This window comes from Falco biarmicus, chromosome 10 (assembly GCF_023638135.1).
Source record: "Falco biarmicus isolate bFalBia1 chromosome 10, bFalBia1.pri, whole genome shotgun sequence".
Classification (NCBI taxonomy): domain Eukaryota; kingdom Metazoa; phylum Chordata; class Aves; order Falconiformes; family Falconidae; genus Falco; species Falco biarmicus.
In genome coordinates, this window is record NC_079297.1 from 15,491,566 (window position 1) to 15,516,722 (window position 25,157).

Below are 25,157 nucleotides of genomic sequence, written 5' to 3' on the forward strand. Positions count from 1 at the left end.
ATCCGAGGAGCAAAGAGGGTGGTTGCTTTGTTAATTAATTCCAATTAATCTTTCATGCCACAGAGGGAAAGGGGCTGGGCTGGAGCTGGGTTTTCCACTCGGCATGGGGCAGCGGTGGGGGCTGCCCAGCTGACCCAGGGGAGGGAACAGGAAAAAGAAAGAGAAAGTTGGCAGGAGCTAACCGAGGCGGGGAGGCCGTGGCAGCTGGAGGAGGAAGTTGAATCATCCGGGCAGTGATCTGCGAGGAGGTCGGTGGCCACTGTGGGGCCCGTGCCAGGCCCTCTGGGGCAGCCGCTGCTGCAGCCGGCTCTCCTGGGTTGGGTGGTGGATGCTGATGGGCTGCAGGCTGCGGGACCGAGCCGAGTCCTGCCGGGAGCCCCTGCTGCTCCTGCGGGACACGGACCCCTGGGGACCTGGGCTGGCGGGTGAATGGAGCTGGGTGAGCGGGTGAGGGCAGAGCCCAGGCACTTGGGTGCCGAGGGCAAGGGTGTCTGGTGGCTGTGGGTGCTGAGTGAGGCTCCTGGCCACTTGCTGGTGAGTGGCGGCCAGGCTGTGCCGGTGCCTCGGCACGCGCCCAGCCAGGGACCAGCTGATGTTTCCTGCTAAGTCGCTTGTTCCTCGTTTCTTTGTCAGGCTTTGTGAACTCTCACCAATGGCTGGCAGGTACGTAGTGAGCTAGGACACGGCCACCCCATGGCACCTCCTCCCCCTGACAGCGCTTTGTAGGAACTTCCCGCCATTAATTTTGCTCCGCTCAAGCCAGCACCGAGGATGCCGACGGCAAACGGCCCGGCGGTGCTGCTGGGCAGCCTCCAGCAGCAGCTGGAGCTGCGCCTGGTCTGCTCCAAGTGCAGCATCAAGGAGAACGAGATCACCTACCAGCTGCGAGAGGTGGAGCACAGTGCATGTATGAGATCCTCCTGGCTCGCTGCCACAGCCGTCGGAGCTCAGCCTGGAGGAAGGTGTCCAGGCGGCCGGGCTTCCCCACCCGGCCCGCTACGCCGTCTGCAGGTACTACACAGCGGGGCTGGGCTGCAGCAGGCACAAGAGCCAGTGCACCCTTCGCCTGGAGCTCGGAGGAGGCCATAGTCTGGAACTTTGAGAGGGAGCAGCAGCTGGAGCGGCGCCAGCTGAAGGCAGCAGTGCTGCAGGAGCAGCTGGGAGGGTCACCCCGCCACCACCCCCAACCCCACGGCCAGCGCCGCCAGCGAGATCGCCAGCGAGTTCGGGGGGCAGTTCCAGGAGATCTGCAAGCGTTGCTTCTTTGGCTGCCCCCCAGCGGATCTCAGTGGGCGGCCAGGGGCGGCTCTGCAAGTCCCACCGGACCTGGGACCCCCTCCTGGTGCACGTGGTGTCAGACAGCCGGAGGAAGCAGCAGTACTCTGCCATCCGGCCCTTCCCCGAGTTCATGCCAACCCTCAGCTACTGCAGGTTTGTCTCCAAGGGCCAGCCCTGCAAGCACGGCCCGCAGCGCTGCCGGTACGCACACAGCGACGTGGAGATGGCCATCTGGGAGGCCGAAAGGGAGCATGGCCTGGTTCGCTCTGACCTGCTGCCGGCCGTGGGGACCAGCAGCACCAATGGCGAGCTGGTGGCACCCACGCCGATGCAATTCTACTGCCGGGTCTGCCTGGTGACCTTCAGCTCGCAGGAGAGCTTCGAGAGCCACTGCGCCTCCGTGGAGCACGTGCAGATGCTCTCGGATGACAGCTCTGTCCAGTGGGTACACCGCACGCCGCCGCTCGGGCTGACCAAGTCTCGCTGTGTAGCAGGTAAGGCGTCCACCCAGTGCAGCGAGGGAGAGGGCAGGGGCAGCAGGCAGCCACAAGCTCCCTGTGGACCCCCAAGCTGCCGGGCATGGGTCGCACCTGGATACCTCTCTCCCGACAGAGCAGAGGTGTGTGAGATGGGGAACAGCTGCACCAAGGCTCATTCCCCCTGAGGAGCTGCAGGAGTGGATCCAGAGGGTGAAGGTTGCTGTGAAGAAAAAGAAGCAAGCGCTGAAGGAAGGGCTCTTGTCGTACCAGGACCGGCTCATCGCTGAGTATCAGATGTGCTCCAACGAGGTGTTGATTGTAAGTCACGGGTGCAGGGTGGGTGAGCGTTGGTCAGGCACATCGCGACAGACCTCACGGGTAAGAGCTTGGGAACAGGGTCCACCACTCACCTTTCTAACGGTGGTGCAGAAAGGGATGTTGCATCCCCCTTTCCCTCACCCCCTTTTGAGACCCTGCTCAGGCTACCTGAGCACACTGCTGTGCCGGGTCCTTTCATTTCCCAAGGCTGCTGCGTGGGGACACTGAGGAGCGGTGGGTGAGGCCTGAGCATGGGGATTGACTGACCATCCCCTCTTGGGAGGATGTAGCGTAAAGGCAAAGGATGAAGCTGGCTCCGTGCAGGGCTCTGCAGAGTGTCCCTGCGATGCTGCCTTCAGTCCCGCTCCTCCTCTGCTTCCCCCGCAGATGGCTGAGCACGTTGAGGGTGTCAGAGTTGTGTGTAAGCAGCCCCTGCACGTGCAGTCGGAGGACAGGAAGATGAAATACTGCTGGAAGTTCAAGGTCCACTCCCAGGTAAGCCCAGCTCTGTGCTGTGGGGGGCTGTGAGCCGCTGGCAGCACCTGCTGTCCTTTGGGGTTTTTTGTTTGTTTAATTATTATTTCTGCAAGGAGCGTAAGGACAGGGATGTGGGGGTGTCTGAGTGAGGGTGTGTGTTGGGTATTGAGGAGCAGCTCAGGTGGTGCCCGAGCTGGGGCTGTACGCGAGGGGAGCAGCCACCACATCTCCTGTCTCATCGTGTGCGGTGGGGCTGGGGCGGACCCGGCTGCTCTCAGCACCTCCCACATATCATCACAAATAACAAGATTCAGCTGCTTCCCTGCCCAGTATTTTGTGGGTGTTGTGGGCAGGAACCTGGGTCTGATTGTCCCTTTACCAACACAGGAGATTTCCCGTCTGCAGCAGACTGGCTCAGTTGCTGTAAAACTGGAACCTGGGATTCTTTAAGACCTTAAAATAATTGCTGTGGGGTTGCATGAAAAATAAGCTCCTTTAAGGAGAATGTCAAGTGGTGCTGTAGATCCAGCATGGCATTCGGTTCCTGCAGCAGCCTTCAGTAGGAAATGCTGCTGGGAGGACCTCGTCAGCCGCTGGGCTCTTCCCGTGGGCTGCCCTGACCATATCCCTGTTCTCCTCTCAACTGGCAGATGCCTCTGCAGCACGTGGCACTACTGAAGCGGGAACCTGGAGTCAACTTCTACCTCTCGGGGAATGGGCTTTCCCGGGGCCTCCACTACATTCGGGGGGAGCACGTGGCCACCCTGGCCTCCTCCCCACCCGCCGCGCTGGTGGAGGTCTGCATGGAGTGCTGCACGCTGGGCATCTTCGAGCAGTGGGTGGTCTTTGACTTTGGCAAACGCCCTGTCCTCATGCAGAAGATCAAGGTGAAGGTGGGCCGGCGGGAGACCCCCCAGCACATCCCCAGTAGCAGGGAGAGCAGCCGCCCCGTCAACTTTGTGCGATGGGATAGAGGTAACCGGATCATTGTTCCCAGCGTGCCAAGGACTGGTGAAGACATGGCTCTGCTGGCTAAGTACAAACCTCCTGCTCTTGCGCTGGACTACCAAAGTGAGGGTGGTGCCACTGTTCCCATCACCCGCCTCAACTATCGCGAGAGGATGCACAGATTCCTTTTCCGTGAGGAAGAAGCTGAACAGGCCCTGGTTGCCAAGTAAGTGCCAGGTGTGGATCCAGAGGGGTTCCTCCTTGCTGTGGACCATGCTAACCCTTGGGGCTATGCTGCTGCTGAAACCTCCGTCCCTTCTGGGCTGGGTCCTGGGGCGCCTTCCCAGAGAAGTGGAAACCTGCCAAGAAGGGTGGCTTGCTCTGTAGCAATAGGAGGGGAAGGGCTGGGTCTTGTCCTGTGGCCATGGATTAGCGAGAAGCACAGTTTCTGTGTGCTCAGGAGGCCAGCAGACCCTCTCTGGGTGTCGGTGGTGATCCTCCCTCTGCAGTGAGGGGGGCAGTTGCTGATGAACTGGTGGGCCAAGTTCTCTGTGGTTCATTTAGGTGTTTCCTCCTTTCAGACTCAACCTGCGGGTCCTCATCATGCTGACCCCCATGCTGCAAAGCCTCTCTGTGGGGATGAAGTTTGCCCTCTCTGGTGAGCTGTTTGCTGAAGTGCCTACCCCTTATAACCTCTCGCCGGACACAGATGAGGGGTATCTGCTGAGCAGGTCTGTGCCCACCGCTTTCCTGGCACTTGACCCACCTGTAGACAATCGGGTATATGAGGTTAGTGTGGAGCATAAAGCCACCACAGAGAAGACCATCTGGCTACAGATACCAAAGAGATGCTGCTTAGAGTTGAAATTCAAGCCAAACACCTCCCACAAGGTGGAGATCCAGTTCCAAATCGACCAGCTGCTGTTCCGGCAGTGGCATCAGGCTGTGGACCGCCTGTTGGATGAGAAGCTGGTCCTACCAGATGTTGCCAGTTGCTCTGTCCCCTACTCTCTTGGATCACCACAGAAAGGGAACAGCAAGCAGAAACTAGCCATCTCCTTCATCACGGGCCAGGCAACCACCAGCCGGCAGGTCCCACCTCTTCTCATCTACGGGCCCTTCGGCACCGGGAAGACGTTCACCTTGGCCATGGCCACCATGGAGATCCTCAGACAGCCCAAAACACGGGTGCTGATCTGCACTCACACTAACAGGTTAGCAGGGGGTGAGGGAAGAGGCCACCAGAGCTGTGGGCCGGGTCCAAGCAAACTGGTCCATCACTTGCCTGGTGGGATGAGAGGGAGCCAGGGTGCATGGGACAGAGCTGAGCAGCCCTTTTCTTAGCATGCATTTCAATTACTTGTTTAAATAAATTATTTTTATTTGGTATGTCTTAAACTGCTCTAGCACATCCTGCTAGGAAGAACCCTGGCATGCATGGAAGTCTTTGGGAAAGAGGCAAAAATATGCATTTTAAAGCATTATAAAATGGGGGTGGGCTTGGAGAGACAGTTCTTTCAGCCTTTACTGTGTGCCGGCAGAAGTAGAAAGCCATTGCCTGACCTTGCTGGGGTAGTGTTGCACTCTGCTTGCCCTTCAAAATGATTATGCTCTGCACACAGGCCAATTTTTTTACTTTTCCAGGGAGGGTTTGGGGAAGAGGAAATGCAGATCTGCTCTGACTGCCATTGAATCTGCCTTCAGAGAAACCAGGACAAGATTGTTAAAATTAGAGCAGTTAGACTGAAAAGAGTGTCCACATCCGATCCTGCAGGCTGTTACTGCCTTAGTTTTTTAATGTATAATAGATGAGTGAGCGACTGCTAATCCTGGCCTGTTTCGGGCTGTCTGCTTGCACTGAGGCGTCTTCTACAGATCTCATGCCACCCGCCTGGGCTGCGGGTGGTCAGCTGTTGGAGGAGAGGTCTGGTGGCTTGGCCCTAGAGAGCAGCAGGGCCACAGATTTTGTTAGGCACGTTGCGTTTTTCCATGTGAGCATTAAGACATGCCCTAGCCTCGAGTATCAACTCCTGTTTAAACCATACCCTCAAAACAGGCTTGGAACCGGGCACCGCGTGAACACCGGTGTCTTTGCACGTACGTGAATACCTCCTGTGGCAAGTGTGTTGTCAGCCAAAGCTGGGGAAGAGTTCGGGTGCGGGCTGGTGAGTGATCAGATGGTGCGTTGGAATGATGGTCATAGCATTTGGGAACAGCACTAACAATTCCTTGATGGTTTCCCCTTTTGTTCCCTTCCAGTGCTGCTGACATCTATATCCGGGAGTATTTCCATCACTACGTAACCAATGGGCATCCGTGGGCTGTTCCCTTGAGGATTATATCCACGGACCGTCCCATCAACCTGACGGACTCCATCACGCAGATGTACTGCTGCATCTCACCAGACCAGCGCTCCTTCCGCCACCCCACGCAGGTGGAGATCGACAGGCACCGCATCATTATTACCACCTCCATGTTATCCAAGAACTTGAAAGTTGCCCCTGGTTACTTCACCCACATCATGATCGATGAGGCTGCTCAGATGCTGGAGTGCGAGGCTTTGGTTCCACTCTCCTACGCCACTTTTGAGACCCGGATTGTCCTTGCTGGGGACCACATGCAGATAACCCCAAAGCTGTTCTGTGTTGAGGATGGACAATCTGCTGATCACACCCTGTTAAACCGACTCTTTCAGTTCTACCAGAAAGAGAAGCACGAAGTGGCCATGAAAAGCAGGATCATCTTCAACGAGAATTATCGTTCCACTGCAGGCATAATTGAGTTTGTCTCCAAGCACTTCTACATCGGCAAAGGCAATGCTATCCAAGCCAGCGGGAACATCCCACCCCATCCCGAAATCTACCCGCTCGTGTTCTGCCACGTGTCTGGCGTGGCTGAAAGAGATATGTCCATGATTTCTTGGCACAATGCCTCTGAGATAATACAAGTGGTTGAGAAAGTGAAGGAGATCTATCAGAGGTGGCCAGATGAGTGGGGTGTCCGAGATCTGAAGAGGATCTGCGTGGTCTCCCATGGGATGCAGGTAAGTAGGAGAACCATGCGTTTCCCAGCTGAAGGGGCTACGCTTGCTGCTGACTGCTCTCTAAACACTCCCAGATAAATTCTGGACTCTTTTTACAATAAACCTGTCTCTTGTGCTAGTAAAAGTAGGGAATCTGGGATCTTGCATACCTTCAGTGTTTTTTTGAGGCGCTTTCCTTTTGGATAGTATGTCAGGGGTGGTGGGAGCAGACATGCCTTGTGGTGGGATGGTTTAGTTGAAGATCTTCAGCATCTTCCAGGCAGGTCAGCTATAGGGCAGACTGGGAGCACTGGCTGAGGTCATCCCAGGACATGTGGCTGCTGTTGAGTAACTTTCTTGGAGAACCTGCAGCTGAGAAGGGTGAGGGACCTTGGTGTTGGGTGGGAGCCATTTCTGAGCTGAAACTGTATTCACTTGTGCCTCTTTCTTTCTTACCAGGTTTCTGCAACAAGACAAGAGCTGAGGAAAAAGCAACTGCAAGAAGTGGTGGTAGAAAACTATGAAAACTTGCCAGGTTTGTGTCTTGTGCAATAGTTGGTCGTGCCTGGCTACGTTTTGAGGTCTTCTGTGTGCTAGGGAGAACTTCTCCAGTCATGTTGATAGACAGGAGAGTCTATAGCAGCCACAGCCACTGTGTCATGGGCAGCGGGAGGAGACACTGGGTGGCTAGCAGAAGTCTTTCCACCATTTCAACATTGTCCTCCTTGCTAAAATGCAAAATACTGGCTGATCTCGTGGCAAAATACCTCTCTGGAAGGGTGCATGCGGTGTTGTTCGGCAGAGCTCCCTTGCCCTTCCCTGTGGCTCTGCCACCACTGCAGCTGCCGCAGCCCACATAGCACTGATTAGATGGGAGTGCCTGGAAATCCTTTGGCTGATTTCCACCCCCTTCTGGTTGGTAAATCTTTGATTTCGTCTTTTCCTTAATAAGATTTCACACCAAATTAAATCTGCACCCAACTGTCAACTTGTTTCAAATATACGAACGTTGCTTTGTAGGAGGGTGAAAACCCTGTAAATGCAATCCCAGGGACTTGAGCATGTGTGAATCATGTGAAGCCCCAGATACCAGTGGGGGAGGCTGGTAATAGAAGGGAATTGAAACCAGGATGGCCTGTGGGTACCAATCGCAGCAAAAATCACAGAGCGACTCACTAAAGGAGGCGTCTGCTGCTCTGGATGACAAGTGAGGGATAGGGCTGTTTTGTCCTCAAGGACTTAGTTTATGACTCACCCATGTTTTTATTTTTCTTTTTTTTTATTATTATTGTGCAGCTGGGACTCCTCATGGTGAGATTAACTGACCCCTGGGGTGTGTTTCTGATCTCCACACCCTTTCTTTGCAGTCTCTTCCCAGCTCTGAAATCACCAGGGTGCCTCTCGCTGTTTGTTATTTGTCATGCGATCAGCAGAGCCGTCCTTGAGGGGAGAGGGATTCTTGCGAACGGTCACTGCTCATGTTCCTGCAAGACCCTCGGTTCCCTGAGGAGTTTGGGATTCACAGAAAAGTCTGCCCATGTTATGAGGAGCAGCTGGCGGGGGCTGCCGGTGGCACTGGGCATGCAGGGGCTGCTCCATGGGCACTGACAGCTGCACTGGTCCAGTTCCCTGCCTTTCTCCCGTCTCCACGCTGCCCTTCCCTCCCTTGTGTGTGGGTGGTTGGTGGGTGGCCTTGTGGCGTCCATCCTGGTTCGTGCCTGGAGGCCCTCACGATCCCCAAGAGCTGCTTTATTCCCAGATAACAAGCAATAGGACAAGAGGAAATGGCCTGAAGTTGCACCAGGGGAGGTTTAGGTTGGATATTAGGAAAAATTTCTTCACCGAAAAGGGTGGTCAAGCATTGGAACAGGCTGCCCAGGGAGGTGGTGGAATCACCATCCTTGGAGGTGTTTAAAAAATGTGTAGATGCGGCGCTTAGGGACATGGTTTAGTGATGGACCTGGCAGTCCTGGGTTAATGGTTGGACTTGATGATCTTAAAGGTCTTTTCCAACCTGAATGATTCTATGGTTCTGTTCAGAACAGGTGGCTCCCGTGACTCAGCCAAGCGAGGCTACATCAGCCCACAGCCCTGTAACACAGTGTAGATGGGCAGAGCACTGGGCAGCATTCAGACAGGGTCTTTCCTGTTGGGTTCCTGTGAGTGACTTCTCCCTTGTCCCCTCTGGTGCAGGGCGGGAATTCCGGGTCATCATCATCAGCACAGTCCACACCAGTGAAAGCCTGCGCCTCTCAGCCTCCCACCACCTCGAGTTCTTCAACGAAGCCAGAGTGCTCAACACCATCATGACCCGGGCTCAGTCACTGGTTGTTGTGGTGGGGGATGCCGTCGCCTTGTGCTCCCATGGCCAGTGCAGCAAGGTGTGGAAACGCTTTATCCAGCAGTGCATCGAGAAGGGGAGCATCTTCCCGGAGAACCTGACGATGGCTCAGATAAAACAGGCTGCATGTGACAAAGAGAGCTGGAGCAAGAGGAGCCCGGAGGGCGATGAGGAGGACAGTGACACGGATTCCTGGAGCTCTGAGGCTGAGAGCATGAATCCCGATGATCCTATCCTCCAGGAGCTCTTAGATGAGAGCAAGAACGTGCTGGTGACGGTGTCTGAAGAAGGGCTGCTGAACGTGAAGTCTGAGGCTTCAAACCTGTGGAAAGACAGGCAGGAATACGTCAGCTTCTCTTCTCGGATGATGCAGGAGTATCTGCACATGCACCCTAAAATGTACAAGAGATGCGAGCTGATCAAAGAAGGGTTTGACAGAGCTTCTGCCTTCACCCTCAACGACTCCCCTGCGATGACCATTCAGATCAAAGGCAGAGTTCACTGCGGGACAGCCTTCACAGGGGACGAGGTGCTCGTGGAAATCCTGCAGAACATCACGGCTGACAGCGGCAGCCACCGCCCTCAGGGGAAGGTGGTGGGCATCTTAAAGCGCGCAGAGAGAGAATGGACCTTCATCTGCATGATGGATGAATTTGATCCCCGGGTGATGATACCCATCGATCCCACTGTCACCAAAATATTCGTCCCAGGGCTGAAGGAGAAACCCAACGTCATTCCCATCCGCAGGCTTGTCAATGGGAAGTACAGAGTGATCAGCTGTGAGAAGATCAGCCAGGAGATGAGGAGATGCCAGTTATTCTGCGTCCAGGTTATCTCCTGGCGGGAAGGGTTTTACTACCCTTTGGGAATAATAACGGAGATTCTGCATGCAGCGTTGACATTGGAAGAAGGCTTAAAGATCCTCAACTTGGAGTACAGTTTGGAGAAGAAATACCCATCTGCTGTCACCAAGGAGTTGGCCAAATATGCCTCCAGCAGCAAACTAAACTTCGCCAAGGAAAACCTGAAGGACTGTCGGAATTACCTGACCTTCACTGTCGACCCCAAAGGTGCCAGGGATTTGGATGATGCTGTCAGTGTTAGGGATCTCGGGCATCACTATGAGATTGGGATCCACATTGCAGACGTGGCTGCCATCATTCCCAAAGGCAGTGCCTTGGACCTGGAAGCAAAGAAGCGGGGTGTCACCTACTACGCTCCCAGCCAGGAGCCTCTGAGCATGTTCCCACCCCACATTAGCCAAGATGTCTGCAGCCTCCTGCCACAGAAAGATCGGCGTGTGATCTCCTTATTTGTCACGGTAGAAAAGACAACGGATCGGATGTTAAAGGGAGTCTTCACCATCTCTGTGATCTGCTCGGACAGGCAGCTGTCCTATGAAGAGGCAGAGCTCTGCATTAAGAGCCACTACAGAGGAGCGTCAGAGCCCCTGCGTTTCGATACCCTGGAGGACTGCATAGCTGTGGCTTATCACTTCTCCAGGATCCATCGGAAGTTTCGGCTGCAGGAGGACTGTTTCTATGACCGGCTGGATGAGGAAAGCTCCCCAGGTAACAGGGGGTCCCATCAGATGATAGAGGAGTTAATGATCATGTTCAACAGTTTTGTGGCCGAGTTCCTCACCAACCAGGAGGACACGAGAAATGCCACTCCTCTCCGGTGTCAGTGTGAGCCGAACCCTCAACAGTTATCACTCATGAAAAACAAGTACAACCACATCCTTCCTTTGTCCATCCATCTCTCGCACCACCTGGGAGAAGTGCCTCCCAGCCAAGACTCCTCTAAAAATGTGAAGTTCAGTTTCCTGGCCCCCATCTGGCAGCACCTGCAGTCAGCTGCTAATCGGCGTGACTTCCACAAGATGCTAGACCTTGTCGTTACTGATGACATCCACCCGAAGCTGGCCCCCGTGGCCCTGGAGTTCAGGAGGCTACTTGGCCGCTCCTATTTCAGTCGCTCCAACTCCACTGTCCAGTCGAAAGTGGGCCATTACTCCCTGCACGTTGACTCGTACACCTGGGCTTCCTCTCCCATCCGCCGGTACGTGGATGTTGTGGTCCAGCGGCACCTTCATTCTGTGCTCCACAAGAAGCCCATCGTCTATTCTTTGGATGACATTGAGTTTCTCTGTCGTGACTTCAACAAGAAGAATTCCCAGGCAACGACGTATGAGAAGAGAGCCCACTGCCTGCAGATGGCCACCCAGCTGAAGGACCAAGCCCTGCAGAAGGTCGCCTTTGTAGTGGATATTGAAGGGATGAACAAGTATTTTAAAGCCCTGTTTCCACTGAACAAGGAGAGTCTTCCAGATCCCCAGAGAATTAGCTACAGGTCTCTTCAGCTGATAGAGCAGCCCGTGTTCATCGAGGAGCGGAACAGCATCAAGCTCATGTGGAAGAGGAGGGTGTACTCCATGCAGACAATGAAGGAGCACAGCCTGCGGGAAGGACCTCTCTGCGACTGCAGCGTCACCCTCTTCAGCACCCAGACTTGGCAAAACGTGCTCACGGCCATCAGGAGAGAGGAGTTTGAGACCGCTGCCTCGCTCCTGGAGAAGAGCAAGGAGCTGTACCGGCGGCACGTGGGCCGGATCAGGAGGAGCCCATGCTCACACTACATGGAGGTGTCCCTGGAGCTCAGCGCCGGCGACGTGCTGCAGTTCCAGCTCACCTCCGATGTCTACCGGGGCTTCCTGGTGCCCTTTGTGCAGCTGTGGTGTGTGATGCCAGGCTTCGACATCTGCCTGCAGCACGCAGAAAAGCCTGTTGAATGCTTCTCTGCCTACGCCACCCTGCCATCCAAAGACAAGTACAAGCACGTAACGGAGTACAGCAAGGTGTGGATGCAGATGAGCGCCATAGAGTCTGCTTCGTGTGCGGTGGACAAAAATGACTCGATTATCCTCCATGATGTGCAGATAACCTGGGCGAGGCAAAGGACAAGCAAAGGACAGCTGCAAGGCAGTTTCCTCCTAAACAAAACGTTTTTGGAGGAGTGCTCTATTGAAGTGGACTTCAACCACTGTTACTTGTGCATTCGCTTGGGTGGGCTGAAGCTTGGGAGCCTTCAAAGCGATGAGGAATGCCTTAGCCATGGCCTCCAGAATCTGACTCTTCTTAACAAGGACAGCTCGGAAGGCAGACTTGTGGTTGATCCAGATACCTACACCTGGGTGGCTCACGGGGTCACTGAAGAGTTCAGCGACAACGCCAAGTCAGACAGGACTAGTCAGCACACTCTGACCTTTTACATTCACTCTATGTCTATGAGGAACATCCCTGTGGAAATCTCACAGGCGTCTGCCACGTTCACAGTGGAGCTCATACCAAAGATGCTGCCAGATATGTAAGTGTGCTCAGCAGTTGCGCTCTGGTTAACCTGTCCATGCAGAGTGACTGCTTCCCATGGGACTCCTTTGCTGCACCCAGATGGTGTGGCTGATCCCCTGAAAGATCTGTCCCTACCCAGCTCCGGCTGGCCGTGCTGCTGTGCTGCTGTTTGGTGAGGGTGGCAGCATGGCTCAGATCTGTTCTCCAGATGGTCTCTTGCTTTTCTGGTTGACTTTAAGAATGGGGAGATAGGGGAAGGTGCCATGCTGAAATTTCCCTGGGCATCTGTTTCTTATGTTACTGGATTGCTGCAATATGTGTCATAAAAGGCAGGGTGAAGCACTGGATCAGGGTTTGCTTAGCAGAAGTGCTCCCTGATTTCTCAATCATTCCCCTTTGTTGTTGCTGTGAAGCAAGATCGGCTCTTATTAAAGCAGAGCTGATGTCTGGTTTGCCCTTCATTGTACATGACATGGACTGCTATGCATCCACGGCTGCTGTGGCTTTTTCAGGGCAGAATGTGCTTCCTTTTTGTACCGTGAATTTCAGGGAAAAAATGGAAGCTGGGCCGTAATAAAAGGGAGCTGGGGCAGAAGTTGTGCTCCTTGCTCTCAACATCTTTGCAGGCTCAGCTCTTCAGACAGTTGAGAAATAGTCCCAGATGCAAAAGAGCAGAATAAGAATTGTTTTGGTTTAAGTTCCTTGTGAAAGCATTTAATGTAACACCAAAGCAGAGCAAAATAATGAACAAGACAGTTGTATGAAGCTGTATTACAAATTTTGCTGTTTTATGCTACATTCCATTCATTCTTATTTTTCTCTGTCAGACGGAAAGAAAAGGCAATCTGGAGGCTCAAGCATGCCTCTGAGCTTGCTAAAAGCATTGCCCTTGGCCATGAACCTCCTAAAAAAGGTAGGTGTAAATATTTGCCACTCTTGCCTTGTGGCTACTTGCTTTCTGGCTGGGCAGATGCCCTGGCAGCTTCCATGGGTCCTTGCCATAGGGGTTGTGCTCCCAGACCAGGTGGTTCCCCAGCCAAGGGGAGGAGAGGAGCTGCTAGCCTGGGAGGGTGAAGGTAATACGGGGTGCCCTGCTGGAGAGTGGCACGGGTGATGTTTTAATCCCCAGGGCTCACAGAGAAGGCTCATGGGCAGAAAGTCTTGGCACGGGACAGCTATTACTTTTGGGTGGTCTTTTTAGGTAAATGGGCCCCAATTGCTTGGTTCTTGCTGCATCCTCTGTTGAATCGCTTGTGTGCTGTCTTCAGTCACCTCCTTTAATCTTGTTTTCTTGGCTCTTTGCTTTAATAGAGACAGTGTCCAAAATCCTGCAGCAAAAATGCTTTGATCTCCCTGGCAGCCACAGGAAGCTTAACCAGAGTCAGAACCAGGCTATTCTAAATGCTCTGAGAAAACCCTTCACGCTCATCCAAGGCCCACCAGGTAAGGCTGGGGGGGGGTGGCAGGAGTACATGCCCGCTTTGTTATGAAAGGCAGGTTAGAGTTAATCTGTTGCTTTCCGTAGGACCTTGGTGAGACAGGAGAAGGCAGCGTGGGTTGGCATCACCCGCAGCTGCTCAAGGCAGTCTCCTCAGTTCTTGATTTTATTTCATGGCTCATCACCCGGATGCTGACCTAGAGCACGGGTGTTGTGGCTCAAGTGTTCTCAGCAGCCTCCTTGTTTTTTCTAGGCACAGGGAAAACCATTGTTGGAACTCACATTGTCTACTGGTTCCATAAGCTGAATGACGATACCGTCAAGGAGCAAACACTTTCCCCTGAAGAAAAGCCCAAGGGGCAAAAGTGCATCTTGTACTGTGGCCCATCCAGGAAGTCTGTTGATGTTGTTGCTGGTAACTATTGGTTTTAAGCCCCTGAAGAGGCTCACACTGGGGGGAGGGAGATCACGTGGCCGCAGGCAGGAGGGGGGAAAGCAGGGCTGGTCCTTAGGGAAGACCCCTTGCTGCTGGGCGAGGACCGGTGAAAGTGGGGCTGGTAAGCGAGCGGTGGGGAGGAGGCGAGTGAGTGCGCGCCCTCTCAACATTGCCGGCGCCTGGTGCTGTCTGAGCAAACCTGTCCTCCTTCCCCAGAGATGCTGCTGAAGATGAAGAACCTGAAACCGCTGAGGGTGTATGGGGAGGCCGTTGAGGCAATGGAATTCCCGTACCCGGGGAGCAACCGGCACTTCTCCCGCAAAGCCTTGCGGGATGCAAAACCAAAGCGTGAGCTCAGGTAGGACTGTGTGGCCCCGCGGGCTCCAAGGGTGCTGGGGAGCAATGTTTTCTGCGTCAGCAAAGCTGAACAAGCCAGAGCAAATGCAGGTTCCACTCCGCTACTGTGGAGCAGCACTATGAACCTGCTTGATCGTTAATTTTTTCAAGTGAAGGTGTGTAGCCTAATGTAGCGCCTAGTCAGGAAATCCAGGTTGTCAGAAAGGTCCTAGATGTTTTCCTCTCTTTTGAACAGCTCTAAAAGTCCCTGACTTTATTCCTGCTTTCAACCACTAAAGAAAAGCGGTTGTGTTTTGTATCCTCGAGGGTCAACTAAGAGTTAGGTCGGTAAGGAAGGAGCAGTCTAACTGTGACTTCTTTAGCTCATGGGGTTTCTCTGCATAGGCGGATGTGGTCTGCTTTGCTGTAGAAGAGATCACTTCGGTCTGTGCTAGGGGGAAATATTTATATGTTAACTCTTTATTCAGCGAAATAATCCTGCATCATCGCATCCGGCGGCCACCCAACCCTTTCTGTCAGTATATCTGTAACTTTGACGCTCGGATGAGGAGAGGAGAGCAGATAACAGAAGAAGAAACAAGGAAGTGAGTAGAAGGAGACCCTGGTGAGAGATGGCTGACTCTGGCCGTGTGCCACCCCTGAAGCGCTGCCTGAAGGAGCACGGTGCAGCCACCTCCACCTCTGCGGGAAGAGGTTTGGGCTGTGCTCGCTGGCTCTCGGCTAACTGCGTGGAAGTCAGCAGATTTGTCCTGGCTCATGCAAGCCGAGGGACTAGGTGAAAACATCAAGGCAGATTAATAAGATGTGTGTTTGGAATGATGATAAAAAGTGATTAGCTTGGGGTTAGTGGTACAGTGCAGAGCCTCAGCATCACTTCTGCTCTCTTCTGTTGTCTGTCCGGACTAAAAGTTGTGTTATGTGTGTGTGACACTTGCATCCTCCACCCTGAGCCCCCTGCCCTGCTGAGTTGAGGACAAAGTACCTTTCCTACAGTGTCTATCCAGAGCCTTTTTCTGGGAACACCAGCTCATCCTGGGGAGGGAGATGGAGCCCTAATAATTTGGGAAAGTATAGCCTCTGCTTGGTTGCTGCATGAGGAACCTGGAGATGTTTCTCTTATGCATAACCTGGTGTCTTCTGCATTGACCACCAGGTACAAAAATCAGTTGTCGGCTGCTCGTATGTTTGAACTGGAGGCCCATGATGTCATCCTGTGCACGTGCTCTGCTGCATCGGCCACCTCCCTGGAGCAGCTCAATGTCAAGCAGATAATCATTGATGAGTGTGCCATGTCCACAGAACCCGAGACCCTCATCCCCTTGGTCAGCCACCCCCGTGCAGAGAAGGTCAGTCTTTTCCAAAAATGTGTCTCTAGGATGGCTGCTCAGGACTCCAAGCGTCTGCATGTCTTCCATCCCTACCTTGCTGCTCTTCCAAGTTTTTTTAGGTTTTAATGTTGTTCTTGGTAGTATCTATGGTGGTGTATCAATATTTCAGCCTTCAGGGATTTGTTTCTGGAATGGCTGTACTAATGACAGTTAAACTCTCAAGGCACAGAAGGGTACGTGCAATACAGAAGTAATGTCACTAGATGCATAAGCTGTACGTTATCAGTTCATATCACATAAAGCAGAGTCATAAGAACTGCTGTAGACTTGAAAGCTGCTGTGAACAGTTGCATCTACTCACCTCTCTGCTATGTGTATCAGCTCGGCTCCTTGTCTTCTAAGAGTTACACCCATACTGTCTCCTCTAAACTTGCTCTTGGCTTTCTGCAAGAGAAAACAAGTGGTAGTGTGGCTGGATTTTTGGTGCTTCTTTACAGGGTGGGTATCACTGCCACCAAAAAATGTGCTGTGCACCCAGGTACAAAGTATTAATGTGACAAGAAGCATAGAGTAGATCTCAGTAGACTTACTTCATGATATCTTTCTCCTGTCAGATGGGAACAAGGCTCTGCATTCTCTGGGTCAGGATCTTTATATAATGTCCAACATGGTCTTCAATTGAGGTTGCTGTAACTGTAAAGTAAATAAGTAGCAATAAATGCCTGTGTACAAATAGCCTTTCAACCAGGTGATAGCCTTCACCAGTGTCACCGCCCTCATAGCTGAGATGTTCACTCTTTGTTCCAGGTTGTTTTGCTTGGGGATCACAAACAGCTGCGGCCTGTGGTCAAAAATGACCTCTGCAAGAGTCTTGGCATGGAGACATCCCTTTTTGAGCGCTACCGGAATCAGGCGTGGATGCTGGATACACAATACCGCATGGTGAGACCCTCACATGGATTGTCTTTTCTCCGTCACAGAAAATACTGCTGTCAGGGCTTACCTCCCACCACTGGGAAACAGATGTTCTGTATTACTGCTTCCCCTTCCTAGAGCAATGAATCATCCGCTTGCCCGGTGCCAGCTGCAGCACCAGGGTGCGGAGGTGAAGCGTGCCCAGAGAGGTGCTGCAGGTTGAGAAGTTCCTTGGTTTTTGTTCACCTCAGTTTCTCCCCTTTTCTCTGCCAGCACAAAAGCATTTGTGAGTTCCCGTCGCAGGAGTTTTATGAAACGCGGCTGAAAACATGCCCCCAGCCTCATCATAAACGCAGTGTCTTCCACCACAAAAATAACAACTGCTGCCCGATCATCTTTGGGCACATGGAAGGGAAGGAGCAGAGCCTCATGATTTCTACTGAGGAAGGAAATGAGAACTCCAAAGCTAACCTAGAAGAAGCGATGCAGGCGGTGAGGAGGGTCCTGGGGAATCTGGGGATATGCAAAAGGGAGGGTGTTGCGCTGAGTGACTCTGGGGATCGTGGAGGGATGATATTAGCGATACAGGATAAGGATCAGTGGGGAGATCTGGCGTGGCCTCCTGCCTGGTGCCTGCCCAGGTCTGCAGCACGCCACGATGGCGCTGGCCAGGGCGGCTGTAGAGGAGCGTGACCCAGAGCAGGGGGAGCAGCACAGCCAGGCACCACCGCTGCCCGGGGACAGGGCGCTGGAGGGCTGGGTCCCAGGTGAGCAGGACCCTCGGTGTCCCCAGGTGAGGATCGCGAAGCAGCTGACACTAGATGGCACCATCCAGCCGGAGAGCATCGCCATCCTGAGCCCCTACAGCGCCCAGGTGTCTGAGATCGGCAAGAGCCTTCAGAAGGAGGGCATCAGCGGAGTGACCACCTGCACCATCAACAACAGCCAAGGTGAGGGTGGCGGGGGCGGGGAGCCTTGGTTCTGTGCTCTCCTGCCTGCCCCAGGACCGAAACAACTTCTCCTAGAGACAGTCTTCCAGCAGGGTCCTTTCAGCCAGGGAGAAAGCATCCCTAGGCCAGCTTTCTGGGTGATTTGTGATTATAATAAATCCTTTGGAAACCTTTGGAGTGCCCAGGCAGGGTGAGACTGCTGAAGATAGGAAGGTGGAGGATGTCTGGAGGGGTGTTAAAGAGCTCTCGTAACGTGCTCCTCGAAGAGCAATGACTGGGAGCCCGATGGCCTCCAAAGCTGGAGAAACCCAAATCGTGGCTGCAGCTCTGGTGGTCTTGCTGTAGAGAAATGAGTGTCTTGAGGGGTGGCCAGATGCTTCCTGCTAAAAAATCTGGTTCTGTTCCACTTTCTAGGAAGTGAGTGGAGATACGTGATCCTGTCGACTGTACGCTCCTGCCCCCGATCAGAGATCGATAGGAAGCCCACCAAGAGCTGGCAGAAGAAGTACCTGGGGTTCGTTACTGACCCAAACCAGGTCAACGTCGGCATCACGCGCGCTCAGGAAGGACTCTGCATTATAGGTGGGTCTCCTGGGAGTGTGCGCAGGCCGGCAGGGGAACAGGATGCCTGGATAAAAGGGTGGAGATCCCAACTAGTACAACTGCTGGTCTTGCTTTATTCTTTAGACTGTCTGTGGTATTGGAGCTGGGCTATCTGGACAATCTGGGCAAAGCAGAGATCGTGCATGGCTCATACACCGCATGTATAATTAGTTTTTCTCACCCTCTGGTTCGGACCACGTTGTTTCTGTCACTTGTGTGCTAGAGCTCTCTCCTAACAGAATCTGGCTGCATATTTTCCTCCTAATCACGCGGGTGTAGGCTGTGATGTGTAGGGAAGCTGCTCGCAGATATGACAGCTCTGAAAAGGGAGCTGGGATTTCACAGAGCTCTGGCTGAAGGAAATATCCCTGCAAGTTACCCAGCACTGTTAGGCTAGAAATGTTAGCCAAAAGTTCCCGTGACCGGTCTGTGATGGTATCGACCAAGCCTCTTGTGGCCACTAACCCACTGCCCCCATCCCTGTGCCAACAGGGAACCGGTACCTCCTGGAGTGCAACCCGTTGTGGAAGAAACTGCTCCAGCATTACAGACAGCACAACTGCGTCACTGCAGCCCAGGGGATCCTCGTCAGCAAGGTTTCAGCCTTCCGCCGATGAGGATGGTTTGTACCTTGATGAGCTTGTCCCGCTCTGCCTGAACTGCGTTACGTGTGCCTTGGGAAGGACACAATCTTTCCATTGTTTAATGACCTACAGAGCCAAATGCAGCGGGGGAGCCAGGATCTGCCCCTGCTCGGTGACAGCTCAGCTTCAGTGTGTGCTTTGGCATCTTGGGTTTTTTTTAATCAGTGCAACCTTGGACAGGACCTTTCAGCTGTAGCAAACCAAAAAGCATTTGAAATGGATGGCTGGGGCTGTGACTTTGATGATGATACTATTTTTTTAACTGTAAGATTTTCAGCGGAGCCCCCATCCTCTCTGCCAGTGCAGCTGCACTTTGGGGACCAAATACTCAGTCCATTCGCATGAAGGGTGGAACAACCGCGCAACGGAGCCACACGGCAAGCTGCGATTTGCCATAGAGGACCAAAGCTTCTGAGTACTACCACTCCTTTTAAAACCAAGGCCAGGGAATTTTTAAGACTTCTCATTTCTCAAAGCAGCAAACCAATTTTGTTTCTGTTTTTCTGTTGTTTTGGTTCTTTTTTAAATGAAGGAAAAAAGCAAAGAGACAACGATGCACCACTCTTTGTCTAACCGAAATGCTGTTCTCTAAGCATGTAAATATCACAGAGCCAAGGCCAAGTTGATTTTGTAAATAGATGTACTTATTCTTTGTACAAAGGATGTTGTCCTCACCAGTATAAAGTTAATGAAAAGTGAGGACCACTCCTACCAGGAAACATTGGAATTTGTAAGCATATTTTAAACTGTTCTGAGTTTTATCTGAAATCTCCTACAAGAGGCCCCCCCTTTCCTACCCAATATTTTTTTAAAGCTGCTTCTAATTTATTATTTTTTAATTCTGTGAATTTGTTTCACAGTCTTATGGCATAAGTTTTTAAGAGCAGTGATGGAAATTTGTTAAATATACCACAACATATATGTGTATAAGGTTGTTGGGTTTTTTTAATTGTAAGTATCCAAACTGCTGTGAACTGGAAGCTGTGATTCATTAGAGAAGGCTGCTTTTGCCCAGTAACGTATGGCTGATACAGATGTATAGTGGTGAAGCGGTGCTCTCTGCTGAATCATGGAGCTGCTTTTTGAGGCATGGTAGTTTTGAGGGAGGCTGTCTTTTATCTCATTTCAATTCTGAATGTATGAAGTGCCTGCCTCAGCTCTCCCCAAGACCACACGCCTGGCTGTCTCTAGATGTTCACGTGGGATGGAGCCAGGATGCAATCGCAGTGGTTGTGCACCAAGGATATAGCGTGCTGGGACACGGGTCCTCCTCAGCATAAGTGAGGGGTCCCTGTGACTTCACAGCACGATGGCAGGGATGAATTTTATGCTGTGTTTGCAACCGAAAATGCAGCATGGCTCTTCCCAGTGTGGTGGAATGTGCAATAAGAAAGTGTTGTATCTGGAAGAGTCCTTGGGTAACGCTGTTTCTTCTCATGCGTTTGTGTTAGACTTGACTCAAGAACCTATGGAGAAATTTTGTTGTTCTCTTCCTTATTTGAAACTACCTTCCTGCACTTCTGCATTTGGTGGGTTTGATTTGTATGCTAGAGACCACCCAGGCTTGCTCTTGTCTTTCTGAAGCATGATAACAAGCACGTGGTTGGTGACGCCATGAGGGACAAAAGCCTATGGGAAGTACTTCTTGCTGGTTCTAAAGGTGCTTGACAAAAGCTGGTAAGATGTAAAGTTCATTGTTCCTCTTTGAAGTTATCGTGGCTGGGATCTTAAAAGATTCTACGCTAGCCTGATTTTGCAAATATTGCAATTCCAAAATAAGCTTGTATGGAAATCATTTTGTAGACTACTGAAATGCAATCTCCAAGATGATGTGGAGAATCACAAAAGGTGCTGGAATTGTTGGGATAAATACTTTATCATGGTGCCAGCATAATTCCAAAATGTCACCCTGGTCCCATTAGAACCAGCAGGTCTCATTTTCATGACCTAATGAATAGTCTCTCCCCTGTTATTTTTTTGCTGGTTATTTCATTACATGTAACACAAACGAGGAGACTCACCCCAAGCGTAGTGGCTCTTAGCCCAACGCTCTTGTGTGAGGTTTAGCTGTGTGTTTGTATAGACTGAGAAAGAGATTTCACAAAGCATCTCCCTTTGCCCTCAGCAGGGAAAAGATGTTTACTGCTTCTCCTTGGAGGGTAAAGGCTAGACTGAATGCTTTGCATGGTCACCTCTGTGTTGCAAGACAACATACTTTTTGTTTTTATTTTCCCCCTGAAGATGCATTTTGTGATTGGTGTTTAGAAAACGCTGCCCTAGACCACACAAGCAGCAGTAACAGCCAGGCTGGACTCGGGCTCTTTGGGCTGAGAGCAGGTACCTGTAGAGTTGGTCATGCAGCTGCAATAGTCAGGGAATAGCAGAAAGTGCAATTAATCAACCTTTTTATAGACTGTTAGTGATGGCTAAATATCATGTTCTTGTTCTTACGCTCATAGATAGAGAATCATATAAATGAATAAGAGAAAAGAAGTTCAAAGTAGTCCGGTTTCATTTGCACACAGAGCTTTGAATTTACCTTTGAATTTTATGTTCAAGCACATATTCTTAAAATACTTTAAAAAAAATACGAAACCACCAAACCTTTGATAATTCCGATAGGAAACCACTGGCAGCATGGTGCACAGGGTATCTGTCTGATCACAGCCTCTATGTTTTCCACAGCTCACAGAAGAAAGTATTTTTGCAGGGCACAAATGTCAGTTAATCCAACAAGATCATTTCCTTGGCACTGACTAGAGCTTGAGGCCAAGCTGAACAAGGGGAACCTGCGCACGCAGCAGGCAGTGTGCCAGGCATCAGCCTGAGATAGTCGGAGCGGTTGTAGCCATTGCCCTGTGTCCTGCTCGGACTGGCAGTGAAATTACAGACATCCAGAACTAGGAAACCTCTCCTTGGCTCCAGCTGGCCAAGAAGAAGCCCACTGGACTGTTTTTGAGGATTTGGACAGATCTGTATAGGACAATCAATTTACTGCAATAAATTGTTGGGATTTTTTAAAATGGAAATGAAATGTTAAGTGTCATGAAGTGTAAATTAAGGAACTCTAAATGTGGCAGGTTTTTATCTTTTGTATGTCTGTGACTGGCAGCAAACCTCAGATGACGTTTTGGATACAAATATTTTTACCTGCTTCTACCGTTTATAAGAATGAACCTCAACATTCCTTTTTTGATACTTAAGCCATAATTGTAAAAATTATTTGAATTTATTTAAATAATAAATTTTTATTACTAAAAGATCTGTTTATGTGATGGTTTGACTAGAATCTGTGTGGGGATGGCTACATTTGGACTGAACTAAATGGTAAAAAGAAAATTAGCATTAACTGCAGTACATGGCTAAAAAGATTGTTTTCTTCATATCGGTGGTGTAGATGTATTACCCTTCCCCATTTGTTGTAGGGTTTTAGGGGGTTCTTGGGCTTTTTTTGTTTTGTTGTTGTTGTTTGTTGTTCTGTTTTATTTAATCAGAGTGATCTTTTCCTGCACTGTAGGGGAGTGAGGATGAAATCATGCTTAGGTAGCTGTAAGGCACAGGGTATAGAGGGTGAGAGGAATCAGAGATGGAGATAAGCTGGGGTGAGAAATTTGAAGAGCTTAGGATTTAGTTCAGGTGTTTTAGAGGGAGAACATGGCAGGGCGAGGCATAACTTGTGGTAAAAAAACTGCAACTTGCAACATCATTGCAAGAAGCTGGCACGGGGCATGTTGCAGTGGATGAAAAGCACTGGATGATGGCGATGCTGTGCTATCCCTGTGCTTTGCATCTGAGGTGTCCTGCAAGACTGCCTGCTTCCAGCTGCTCCCGCCTGTGGGTTCTGGCAGTGGGAAGTGAGTGCTGAGTCTGGAATGCTGCCCAAGGATAGCATTTTGTGTGAGAAATTTGGAATGGGTTACTGTTAACCTGGAAATATTTGGGGAAGGTGCTTGTAAAATTGTTGAAAACAAATTGAGTCCAGTTTTACGCATAATGTTTTAAAATAAGGTTTACTTTTTCTCATTTGTCTTTTTGTAATGGATAAAATGAGAAAAATGTTCTTCTGTGCCATGTCATCCTTTTGGTGTCCAAGCACTTCTGTCTGCTTCTCCAACAGCATCAGTTTGTGTCGTCAATGTAATGCTGTCGTGCCATCTTTCAAAAACAAGAGTCTGAGTGTTTGATCTTCTGATGAGGAATGTGTATGAACTGCCAGGCTGCAAGTCCCGGACTACACACGTGTTGGAGATGACTACCTGAATCCTACCATATCCCACTTCTGCCTGACTCCCACCTGTCAGTAGCCTCACGTGCAGTTCATATTGTTCAAGGTGTGACTTTTGATCTTCGGCAAACCACTTGAGTGTGGCCCAGTCCTTGTGTGCAAATGATTCATTTCGATCAAAAATCAGTGGCATCTTGGTACGGAGAGAAAGCCTAATGTTGGGAAGCGTAGTACCTCTGAGATCTGCTTGTGACACCATCTGGTGCTTGACATGGAGCTTTCCCGGCACTTGCAAGGAAGTGAGAGTTTCCATATACTCGGAGAGCTTGGACAGCCTCTGCATAATCATGTCCCACCGGGAAAGAAAAGTTACAGTGTCATAAGTCTCTACGTAATGGCTCAGCTCCTCCCGTCCTCGTTCCAGTTGTTCTAAGAGCTCAGTTAGAAGTGACAGCTGGATTTCAGTCTGGTTTTTTCCCACCTTCTTCATCCTCTGGAATTGCCTGGGGTCTATTAGTTGCAAGATGTTAGTGCGATGCATCACTTGGTTCTGTTCTGTCACGGTCACGTGTTTGGGCTCAATATCTAAGTAAAAGTAACATTTGCTCAGAAGCTCAACTTTTTTCCGGTGGTGCTGGAGGTGGTGCAGGCTCAGGGTGGAGTTCAGGAACTGCAGAACAAAGCTGCTCCTTTCTGAGTACTGCTCCCAGCTGGCATTGTCTTGTGCTTCACTGTGTGCGGTACTGTCCAAACTGGTTTCAAATTCATTCAAAATCACAGCCATGATTCCAAAGCTCAGGTGCTGTGTAAGAAAGCAGTAATAATAACATTAAGAATCAGAGGAAAAGCAGCTGGGAGGGAGTATAATCATGACTGTGACTCTTCTCTTAATTAAAGCTTAGCTTATAAATTTATAGATGCAAAAGAACTCTTAGACTAGATGTAGTACCAGAGGAATTTTCCTTTATAGTTGTATGCTTTCTAATGTTTTGTATAGTCTACTTCTATATATTCCAACCAACTAGTTTCCTTCTACACCCCCACCCCCCGGGAGGTTCTACCTCTGCTTAATAGATTCAGAATGTCAGGAACTGTTCTCTGGTATACTCTGCCAAAATTTCTCCCTATCTTATTATCTTCTGTTTCATTCTAATTAGATGCCTTTGTACTCCTGTAAGCAATTTCTTTCCATTCTTCTACATCTCTGGAGATGTCTGTTTTTCTCTCTTTGTAATCTGCCAGGCTGCCGAGGTTTGAGACCCATCGTCTAAGCCCATTCCTACAGCTATATAATCACCTTGGTGATGATATATTAATTTATATAATATATATTAATTTATATAATATATTAATATATAATAAATTAACACTCTGCCCCCTAGGCGAGCTGGTATCCAGCAGGCAGAACCATGAATGCCCCAAGTGCCACCTCACAACAGCTTTCAAGAGGAACGCTAGCGTTTTCCCTTGTACCTCCACCTTTCACAGTGGATTGACAGTTGTAACCTGACAATGTTTTCAGTGATGTATTGCTTTCCCTTTCTCTGTTTTTAATTTACATCATCACCTTGGACCATGATATCTACTTGCTTTCTTGTAGAGCACTGTTAGTCTATAAACAACATACAGTAAGAGAATGAAACACGTGTAAAGCACCTATGAACAGGTAACAGTTCACTGGAAGGAAGGTGTTTAGGTAGTGGCCCTTTGCAACTGTATCTGCTGTCTTAGTCTTAGCTGCTTCATTTACTGGCAAAGATGTACCCTGGGTGGTGGTGCCCACTGAGCCAAGGTGGAAGGTGTTTCTTTATTCTACTTTAGCTGAAGTACCTGTGGCTCATGCAGCTTACCTATCATAAACAGAAATTAGTTAAATGCCTGTGCCTCCCTGTTGTTGGTGACGTTGTAATGAGAACCCTGCTTGATGCTGAGAATGTGGCTTTCATAAGCTGAACACATTGGATTTGAAAAAGAAAGAAATACAGAATTCTGAGAGGAAGATTTTGTGACCCCAGTTAGACTGCGATGATGCCATCTAGCAACAGGTA

General features: G+C 50.7%; 2 protein-coding genes across 2 annotated transcripts; one reads left to right on the forward strand and one right to left on the reverse strand.

Moving 5' to 3' along the window:
- The first annotated feature begins 1,148 nt into the window (after positions 1–1,148).
- Positions 1,149–22,128, forward strand: HELZ2 (helicase with zinc finger 2). The gene is given in 20 exon segments (XM_056354049.1): positions 1,149–1,772; positions 1,893–1,936; positions 1,938–2,075; positions 2,463–2,570; positions 3,203–3,726; positions 4,082–4,714; positions 5,760–6,543; positions 6,982–7,057; positions 8,716–12,229; positions 13,041–13,126; positions 13,525–13,656; positions 13,905–14,066; positions 14,304–14,445; positions 14,912–15,028; positions 15,598–15,790; positions 16,580–16,714; positions 16,961–17,179; positions 17,481–17,637; positions 18,052–18,219; positions 18,733–22,128. Coding segments are annotated over 20 exon segments (7,821 nt in total). The 5' UTR covers positions 1,149–1,408; the 3' UTR covers positions 18,858–22,128.
- Positions 22,129–22,304: 176 nt separating this feature from the next.
- FNDC11 (fibronectin type III domain containing 11) lies at positions 22,305–23,904 on the reverse strand. The gene has a single exon (XM_056354048.1). It carries the CDS (start codon positions 23,891–23,893, stop codon positions 22,958–22,960), a length of 936 nt encoding a protein of 311 aa, XP_056210023.1. The 5' UTR covers positions 23,894–23,904; the 3' UTR covers positions 22,305–22,957.
- Positions 23,905–25,157: the final 1,253 nt, after the last annotated feature.